The sequence below is a fragment of the Triticum aestivum genome, chromosome 6B, assembly GCF_018294505.1.
Source record: "Triticum aestivum cultivar Chinese Spring chromosome 6B, IWGSC CS RefSeq v2.1, whole genome shotgun sequence".
NCBI classification, from domain to species: Eukaryota; Viridiplantae; Streptophyta; class Magnoliopsida; order Poales; family Poaceae; genus Triticum; species Triticum aestivum.
In genome coordinates, this window is record NC_057810.1 from 356,743,280 (window position 1) to 356,753,761 (window position 10,482).

The following is a 10,482-nucleotide window of genomic DNA, read 5'->3' on the forward strand; positions in this document are numbered from 1 at the left end:
CAACTCCCTCTCTCTCCTCGGTGAGCTCGCCGCCAAACCCTCGCCTCTGTCGAGCGGCACGGGAGAACTGATCCCGCTCGCGCGCAAAAACGCCTCGGCCCGCCTCTATCTCTCCTGAAAACCAGCAAGTCTGGTGCGTTTTGCTTTCAGTCAATGCTGTGCGGCGGATGAAAAACGAGTGGCAGATATGGTAGGCTAAGGCGCTATGTGCCTTTGCTCTACAAAGACACTAAAGCTGAGTCCGCAAACTCCACATGCATATTGGCACCACCACCACATCCACCGGATGCGCTCAAGTTGCATTGCTCGGACTTGGCTCCAAAAAAACTGCCAATTCGTGGGTTCCTCAAGTATCATGTCATATGTCGGCCCAATAATGAAACAATTTTGCATTCAACCAATCACGAAAGTTGCATCCAACAGGACTGCTGGTTGGGTTTGATGAAGTCTACCAAACACATTTAGACCCCTCCCAATGCTCCACTTTATACAGGTGCTAAGGCTACCATGTAAGCAAAAAGTCTAATGTGGCAAGGTAATTAAGAGGAGAGAGATGAGTGTGATGACCCCAGAAAAAAACAATGCCAAGCACAAGAACCTAGGCAAAACACTTAAATGAAAGAATTCCACCAATGCATGAAGAACTTTAGTTGCAAAACCATTAAATGAAGGATGCTTATCACCAACAAGTTAAGCATATATGCATTGAAGGCTTTAGTTGCTAAAGTTTTTAATGTGCTTAGCACCTCATGTAGGCATCAATGCATTGAAAGTAGCCCTAGGGAAATACTCCCTCCATTTCATAACATAGTGCGTCCACGTTTTTCAAGATTCAACTTTGACCATAAGTTAGACCAATAATACATAAATAATTTTACTGAAAAGCTATACCATTGAATACTTCTTCGAATACGAATTCAAAGGTATCTGTCATGCTCCCACCGCAGTCGACCATGTTGATTAAATTTTATTCTTTTCGAAATGGCAGTTATCCTGCATTCATTAAGAAGAAAAGAATTGTTCAGTTAATTAGAAGAAAACCGAGCGAAAACTAGATTGCCCGATTGATTATGAAAAACCGAGCGAAAACCATCACAACCGCTGAGCAGTACACACAACATACCCCACACACCAGTCTAATGAGTACCTCACCAAGACTTGTCAAAGTTAAATCTCGAAAAACGTCAACGCATTATCAAGGGAGTATCTACCACCGAGGTATAGGCCCTGCCTTTGTTTAAAGATGATCCTCTAATACTGCCTCGGGACGTGCATGTTCGCCTAATACAATACAATGCAGGAATCTAACATCTGAAAACGGGGCAGGAATCTGGCCCAGGTCAGAACTGCGGTGGTGTTGCCGTTGTTGTTGTGTCGCGCCAACAACATTTGACAAAAAGAGTTTGTAGAGAGCACTGCAAAGTACCCTCCAAAGGACAATTTTCATGTTTTGACCCTTTCCTTGTAGTTTATCCAGATCTGACCCCGTTGAACAAATTTTGAAATCTGACTCTTCTTCCTACCGCCACGAGGCCCGGCGGTAGGATTACCTAGCCTACCGCCAAAACCTACGGCGATAGGAAACTTATCCACGCCAGCAACGTTAACGGCCTCCATCCCACCCTACCACCGCTGATCCTGGCGCTAGGTTGTCTGAACCTACCGGCAGGGTCCCTAACGGTAGGATTGTGCCTTTCAATTATGTTCTCAATGAATAATGAAACTATGTGCCTCTTGTAATGCCTTGTGCCTTTCAATTATGTTCTCAATGAATATGAAACTATGTGTTGTCAAATTTAGCTTTTTCACAAGTTTTTCTGTCAAATTTAGTTTGAACATTAAGTTAACTTCATGCCAATTGTTCTTGTCTATATGAGTATACTTTCATGTGGAAAAAAAAACACAGTTTCTTTAACAACAACTACTTCAAAATACAAGTTGTGCAAAACATGCACTATGATGGGATCCTACCGCCAGGAATGCTGGCGGTAGGTCTGTACAACCCACCGCCGTTGGCTCCGACGGTAGGTTGTTTGCCAGGTCAGCTCCTGGCCGTTTGTGTGACGGCGGCTGCCGTTTCCCCACCGCCAAAGGTCCTGGCGATAGGCTAGGCAAGCCTACCGCCGTAGAGTGCGGCGGTAGCAAAAGGGTCAAATGTCGAAAAAAATTCAAACAGGGGCCAGATCCCGGATTTACCACAAAAGGGTCTGAACACGAAGTTTTGCCCCCTCCAAATGGGGATCGACCAACTACCAAGGTCAGGCTCCGGTGAATATGCGTAGTTCCAAGTTCAACAACTGGCACCTTAATTATTCGGTGCCTCCGAATCCACCTTTTTCCGGATATTATTTGCACCAGTTGAGATAGAAAGAGAGCACTGCAACCTCGCAAGCGAATAACCAACATCTGGAATGTACTTCTGCCAACAGGACAATAGGTACAGAATAACGAGGGAGCGACAAGGAGACTGGCAAAGTGATTCCAGACTACTACTGTGCCATACAAACAAGGGCATGCCCCCACTGCTCTTGTTAGAAACCTCTGTGCTGTTCTTCAGAAGCATCTCCCCACCGCTCTTTCAGACACTTTGGCAGCCAATGCCCCTTGCGGCTGTTACCATACACCTAAAAGACAGCATTGGGGGTTGGCAATCAGATCATAATATACTGTACTTTCAAACATTATACTCCCTCCGTCCCAAAATGTAAGACGTTTTTTCACACTGGTAGTATGGAAAAATGTCTTACATTTTGAGACGGAGGGAGTAACAGTTAGCTATGCCCTGTATCTTTATGTATTTACAGCAGCAACTTAAGTCCTAATGGAACATGGACAATGTAACCGCACGAGTGCCATTTCAGGGAATATGCAACTGTAACTCCTAATGACAAGAACAAGAAATTTACAATATTAGCCTTCCTTACTGAGTTGAATATCCGCATAAATTCATGAACGGTACAACTGAACGAAGCCAAGCCAGAGAAATATGGTATTAACAAGCATCCGTACTGGAGCGAATGTAGAGTAATGGAACAGAGAGAGTAGCGGCAAAATTACAAAAAGGTTATTTTCCACACGTAAACAGTGAACTGAGTGTTAGTTAAGTCAGTATAGCGGAGAACTAGAGAACAAGTACAGGTTCTGATAGTGGCACTGAGGGAGCACGAACAAGCCAACCATAGTTCATTAAATGGAACAGCCGGGTGGAGAAATCACATTTGTCCAAAAGAAGTTAAGAAAGAAAATGACAACCGAATCTAATTCGGGAAACATCTTGCTAGAGGTCAGTTGAACAAAACTCTTCTATCCCATTGAGTTCAAGCCAAGTGTCATGCCCAACTGTCGGCTATTATAAAAATAAACACCAACTCAATAAGTCGGCTCTCCAGCCAACCGTGGCGACAGGTGAAGGACACCAATGGCTCTCCAGCCAACGCGGCCATGCAAGCCTGCCCCTGGGGTGAGCATGGGATCTGTCCAACACGGGCTCCCCAGCATCCATCGGATACGTCGGTCCCGGAGCTCGCTGCTCCAGGGCAAGAGGAAGATGAACAGGTACTGCCTGCAACAGCACAGAGCAAGGTGCAGAGCAAACGTGGACCTCTGGCCGTGTTGTTGTGGGGCTGGGCGGGTGCCAACAGGCCGTGTAGCACAGGCTGGGAGGGAGGCTGTGTAGAGGGAGAGGCAGGGTTGGGTGATGCGTCCGAGGAGGCAACCGGCACCTTGGACATCCCGTGCGAGGGGCTGGGCGCCGTGGTGACGGACAGCCAAAGTAGAAGGAGGCGTTGTGGCTCCCCAATTGTGCGTGCATGGAAGTGTTGGACAAAGGAACTGCTATGCCGAGGATGTGTGGTGATGCTTACACACTGAAATTACTAGCTACTATTTGTGATTAGGCAATTTTTGGTTGTGCGTGCGCTCCAGCTGCTTATAGAGAACAGAGAATGCAGCTATATTGATGTGAATTTTTGCTTCTTGCAGTTGTTAATGCACTGATATTTTAAGCTTTTTGGATATTTCAGACATATATTCAGTTCACACATGGCTGAGGCAATGACGCGGTATTTAAGGTGAGATTTCCACTTCATTCAAATTCCATCTCTCACAATATGATGCGCAGATGGACTTAATTTGGAAGGTGTGAAATGGTCGGCACAAGATGGTGCCATTGTGGCCTGGGTTCACTTCTTAAATACAAGGTGCATGTGTTACCTTGAGAAAATGCATGGTAGTTTTGGGTGTTGTTTTCTCGCTCCTGATTGTAGTCAATCCTTACGAGGGATGGTATATGGACCAGGGTGGCGGCCCTCACGTCCAACTGAACAAGATTATTTTTAAAGTTTTTAGCCATTACCTTGCACAGGTTCGGTTCAATGACAGGTGTGTTGTGCGGTGGCCGAGCTCACTGCCTTAGGATTGACCATGTTCGGACATATTGTGATCCTGGGACAGCGCAACCATCATCGACAAGGGTGGGAAAAAGGTTAAGCGGTGACACAGGTGCAAACCCGTCTATAGAGGACATGGGTCTATGGAGGTCATTAGCCATGTTTACCGGACTAGTGGCATGTGATACTCTTTTCTCCGTTGCAACGCACGGGCATATTTGCTAGTACTAATAGTAATATGTGATCCAGGGCATACAAGAAGTCAATAACAACCAGAGCAAATAATCCAATAAAGTATTTCAAGACAAACTTGGTACAACAGAAAACCAGAGGAATTAGCCAACTAAAAAGCACAATTTTTCCCCTTGCAATCAAAGTGCTCGTATAATTTGGTGTGGTGAACCAGGATCCTGATATGCAGCTAATCTCACCACATTTTACTATTTACACAGCACAACTATAATCATTTTTTTCTCAAAATTTTGTACATGGATATAAGTTAATACTTTGTGGAAACATGAATATGTTGAGAAAATTTAAAAAATGTATAGTTTCGGAGATCAAGAACGAGTGCATATGGACACAGACTAATATTATACTTCCCCTAAACTCACCCCAAATAAATAACTTTTCTAACTGTCAGTTGCCTGATTTTTTTCTTAAATCTCAAGTCACCTGAAATTGCACATTAGTAATACTAAAATTGCATGCCATACAAAAACTAGGTACTTGAGTTCAACCACAAAAATCAAGTCTATGCTTATATTGTTGGCGTAATTGTTAACCTGAAGGACATATTACCATATTTATTTCTTCTTGCACCAGTTTATTTCAGATACTATAAGTTTCAATTGTACCCCAAAAAAAAGGCAGGAAGATAAAGCTCTTACCCCAAACAGAACTTGCAACACAGGCTATTGCCCAGCTGCTGCCCGTCCAGGCCAGACTGTGCCACCAGCAGGCACGCCATCATCTTTGAGCTCCTCCATCCACTCCTTGAAGAACTCCGGATCAAAACCACCTTCACCGCCATCTTCCTGCTCTTCGATTCCTCCTTCATCCATTATATCAAGGGGTGCCTCTGTAGTCGTTGTCACTGCATCCTTGTTCGGAGGGGACATGGCTGGCATATGGCCTTCAAAGAGGGCGAGATGGCCGAACAGCTTGTCCTTGCGGGAGAAGGTGGTGCCGCAGGAGCAGCGCCACTGTGCCTCCTCACCGCAGTGGCGGAGGTGGCCGCGGAGATCGGCAAGAACAGCAAAACGCTTCTTGCCACCGCAGCGCTCACACGCGTAGAGTTTGGGGCAGTGGCTGCGGCGGAAGTGGTTGCGCGCGCACACCGCTGACTTGAGCGGCCGGAAGCGGTGGTGCGCACGGTTCCGGTTGCACCCCGTGAAAGGACAGGAAAAGCGCACATCGCGGCCATCAACTGGCTTTGCCTGACCGGGCCGGGAGAGCGCGTCCAGGGTCTTGAATCGGTCGCCGTGCGCGCGCATGTGCATCCTGAGGTTGGCGTCGCGGCGGAAGCCCTTGCCGCAGATATTGCAGAAGTGGGCATGCTCCGCGAGCAGCTCGTCGGCATCGAGCTCCACGACATCGTAGCCCTTGGTAGCTTCTTGGGGAAGCACATCGGCGGTGGAGGCCGCTGCGGGAAGCTCTTGTATAGGAGCGGGAGGGGCGGGAGTGGCAGATGGGGCGGGAAAAGGGAGGGACGAAGAAAGGAGGGAGGCGGCGTTGAGGACGACGAGGTGAGCGGCAGATGAGATCTCGGAGGACACGGACTGAATATCCGAGGAGGAGAGGGGCTGCGATTCCCCAGAAATGGAGGCGACGAGGAGGCGCCGGACAGCAGCCATGCGATCGCCGAGGGCCGCCAGCCGTTGGAGAGCGGCGCTGGGGTCCCCATCTCCTCCTCCAGCTCCGGCGCCGATAAGGGCGTCAGCGAGCATGGCCGGCAGCGGTGCCGTGTTCGCCGATGACGCGCCAGCGGCGGCGGCGGCGCCGGCGAATTGGTTGGTGGTCGAGTCCATTCAGTGAATAAACGGTGGTGCCCAACTTCGATTAGCCCGACGACCTCGCTAGATGATTTCGAGGTCTGCGATTCTTCTTGCTTACAGGCCCATTCAATGGGAGTGTTTGGTTGCACCTTTTTTTTTTTTGCTTCCTGCATTTTCTTCCGATAACTTTTGACTCTTTTTATTGTCAGTTTGATAACTTTTGACTTTTTTTTTCACAGTTTGATTATTTAAACATAGCTTTTTTTTAAAAAAAAGGGGTGCAACCCCAGCCTCTGCATCAATAAGATGCATACGGCTCATAATATTAAAATAGAGAGTGTCACAAAGTCTTCAGCAGGTTTAAAGTAAAAAAGACGACAAGCCGCTCAGACGAGCGTAAACATAAAGCCATAACCGGCTGGCAAAAAATAGGAGCACTACATGCCTATCCTATTACATGACCGCCATCCAAACCGGTTGAAAATAACCCGAGCTACCATCTCCCATCGGGTAGACGCAGTAGCCAAATGCCCCCTGTCCTCCATCGGAGTGAGTAGCGACCACATACGGATCAACGCTGTGGCCCTGAAGATAACCTGCAAAAAATGAAAGTTCGTTGCTCTGTTAAAAACCAAATCATTTCTGCAGTTCCATACTGCCCATAACAAGGCACACGCGCCAACACGAATGAGTCTTGCTAAAACCAAGTCTACCCCATCAAGCCATGTTCCAAACAACATATTGATAGAAGTAGGTGGAATAATATTGAAGGCAATATGAATCGAACGCCAAAGAAGCTTAGCCAGTGGACAATCCAGAAAGAGGTGCCTGATAGTTTCATTACAATCGCAGAAACTACATCTAGCAGAACCCACCCAATTGCGTTTTGCCAGATTATCCTTTGTCAAAATTACTTTTTTATGCACAAACCACATAAACACTTTAATTCGCAAAGGTACCTTAACTTTCCAGACATGTCTGGAGCAAGGAATGACACTAGTATTAATGACATCCAGATACATGGATTTAACCGAGAACCTACCGTCCTTTGTCAATTTCCAAAACAACCTATCTGGATCCTGAGACAGTTGGACATCCATCAGCCGTCGTACAAGATGAAGCCATGCCTCCCATCGTTCACCCACTAGTGTCCTCCGGAAGCTAATATTGAGAGGCGTTGACTGTAAGACATTTGCAACGTATACTTCTCGACGTTGAACAATGTTATACACTGTGGGATATTGACGTGCCAGAGGTGTTTCTCCTAGCCACGTATCCTCCCAGAACCTCGTAGTAGCTCCATCACCAACTAAGATTTTTGTCCTGTTAAAGAAGAGGGGCTTGACTCTCATCAACCCTTTCCAAAACGGTGAATCAGTTGGGCGCACTGTCACCTGAGCTAAAGTTTTTGACTGAAGATACTTATTACGCAGAATTTGTGCCCAAGTAGCCTCTGTCTCGGATGAAAGTTTAAAAAGCCACTTGCTAAGGAGACATCTATTCTTGATCTCTAGATTTTCAATGCCTAGACCGCCTTGGTCCTTGGGCCTACAGATGATGTCCCATTTGGCAAGCCTATACTTACGTTTCAACTCATCGTTTTGCCAAAAAAACCGGGATCGATAAAAGTCTAATCTCTTCCTAACCCCCACCGGGATCTCAAAGAAGGATAGAAGAAACATAGGCATACTTGTGAGAACCGAATTAATCAAAATTAATCGACCTCCATATGACATGAGCTTCCCTTTCCAACAGCTTAGTTTCTTTTCAAAACGATCCTCAATACACTTCCACTCCTTGTTCGTAAGCTTACGATGATGAATGGGAATGCCCAAGTAAGTAAACGGTAGTGAACCCAACTCGCATCCGAACAATTGCTTATACGCCACCTGGTCCTCAGTAGCTCTTCCAAAGCAAAACAATTCGCTCTTGTGGAAGTTAATCTTGAGTCCAGACAATTGTTCAAATAAGCACAGCACAAGCTTCATATTCCTAGCTTTCACCAAGTCATGCTCCATAAAGATGATCGTATCATCAGCATACTGCAAAATGGATATACCTCCATCAACTAGGTGCGGAACCAAGCCCGAAACCTGCCCCGCCTCCTTGGCCCGGCCTATTAAAATAGATAGCATATCAGCTACTATGTTAAATAAGATCGGTGACATTGGATCCCCCTGTCTTAGGCCTTTATGTGTCTGGAAATAGTGACCTATATCGTCATTCACTTTAATCTCTACACTCCCTTTTTGCGTAAAGGAATCAATTTGGTCGCGCCATGCCTTGTCGAATCCTTTCATACGCAACGCCTGATGAAGGAAAGGCCATTTGACTTTATCGTATGCTTTTTCGAAATCCACTTTAAAAACCACCCCATCAAGTTTTTTTGAGTGAATTTCGTGGAGCGTTTCATGCAAGACGACCACCCCTTCAAGGATATTTCTATCCGGCATGAAAGCAGTCTGGGACGGTTGCACCACCGTATGCGCTATCTGCGTGAGTCGGTTCGTCCCAACCTTAGTGAAAATTTTGAAACTTACATTAAGCAAACAAATGGGTCTGAACTGCTCAATGCGAATAGCCTCTGTCTTCTTAGGAAGAAGAGTTATTGTTCCAAAATTAAGCTTGAATAAATGAAGCTGACCATTAAACAATTCATGAAACATGAGCAACAGGTCATGTTTAATGAAATGCCAGCACTTTTTGTAGAACTCCGCCGGAAACCCATCTGGTCCTGGCGCTTTATTATTATTCATTTGTGCAATGGCCTCATACACCTCCTTCTCCGTGAAAGGGGCAGTCAAAATCTCATTCTCTTCCGTCTGAAGTTGGGGAACATCCTCAACTCTTGACTCATCCAAAGACACAAAACTCCGTTCCGGAGGTCCAAATAACTGCTTATAGTAGTTGGTAATGTAAACTTTCAGGTTTTCCTGACCAACTATCGTTCCTTCATCTTGTTCTAATTGAAAAATTCTCTTCTTACGATGCTTTCCGTTAGCAATCATATGAAAGAATTGGGTATTATCCTCACCTTGGACAACCTTGCGAACCTTAGCTCTGAGAGCCCACTTCAATTCCTCCTCACGGAGAAGCGCTTTCAGCCTTAGCTCGGCCTCCAATTTAGACTCCAACTCTCTGGTATCTAAAAGAGAGGTTTCAGCTTTTAACTCTAGGGTGTGAATCATCATAAGGAGCCTTTCCTTCTCCGCCTTATAAATTCCGTTCGTATGCTTAGCCCATCCACGAAGGAACCTTCGCAGATGACGAATCTTGCATTGCCACCGCTCCATGGGTGACCTTCCCCCCGAGTCTTTAGCCCACTCTCTAGCCAACAGATCGATAAATCCTTCTCTTTCAAACCAAGCAAGTTCGAAAGAGAAAATATTCTTATTACCCAAATGAGTTGGGGCCCCTGAGTCCACTAATAGCGGTGTGTGATCCGAGATACCTCGTGTCAACGCCTGCACCGTTACCTGAGGAAACTTCTGTTCCCACTCAACACTTGCCAGAACACGGTCCAACTTCTCAAACGTCGGAACCGGTAATGAGTTTGCCCAAGTGAATTTCCTACCCGAAAGCTCTATCTCTCTGAGGTCCAAGCTCTCTATGATAGTATTGAACATAAAGGACCATCTGCCGTCAAAGTTGTCATTATTCTTTTCTTCCTTTCTTCGAATAATGTTAAAGTCACCTCCCACTAAGACAGGTAGTTGCTCATTCCCGCAAACTCGGACTAAGTCCGCCAGGAAATCTGGTTTAAGTTCGGGTTGCGCAGCCCCATAGACTGCCACCAAAGCCCAATCAAAACCATCAGCTTTCGTTCTTACCCTAAACTTAACCGCAAATTCACCCATCACTACACTCCGAACCTCCAACGTATCGCACTTAACCCCGAGTAGAACCCCACCGGATCTTCCTCGAGGTGGGAGACAATGCCAATCAAAGTCTACCCCCCTGCTAAGGTGCTAAGAAACTGTGCTGAAAAATTACCTCGTCCAGTTTCGGACAAAGCAATAAAGTCTAAGTGATGTTCAATAGAAGCTTCTGCTAGAAAACGTCTTTTAGCCAAGTCTTTAAGACCTCTGCTGTTCCAA

At 46.2% G+C, this 10,482-nt stretch overlaps 1 protein-coding gene across 1 annotated transcript; it reads right to left on the reverse strand.

Annotated features, from left to right (window-relative positions):
- Positions 1 to 2,275: 2,275 nt before the first annotated feature.
- Positions 2,276 to 6,499, reverse strand: LOC123137148 (protein EARLY HEADING DATE 2). Its single transcript, XM_044556755.1, has 2 exons — positions 5,279 to 6,499; positions 2,276 to 2,624 (listed from the first exon to the last, which is right to left on the reverse strand). The coding sequence occupies exon 1, from the start codon at positions 6,416 to 6,418 to the stop codon at positions 5,303 to 5,305; it is 1,116 nt and encodes a 371-aa protein (XP_044412690.1). The 5' UTR covers positions 6,419 to 6,499; the 3' UTR covers positions 2,276 to 2,624; positions 5,279 to 5,302.
- Between the last annotated feature and the right edge of the window lie 3,983 nt (positions 6,500 to 10,482).

Bases quoted from the DNA above. Each gene is read 5' to 3' on its own strand.
- LOC123137148 (XM_044556755.1), bottom strand. From the start codon at position 6,418: ATGGACTCGACCACCAACCAATTCGCCGGCGCCGCCGCCGCCGCTGGC.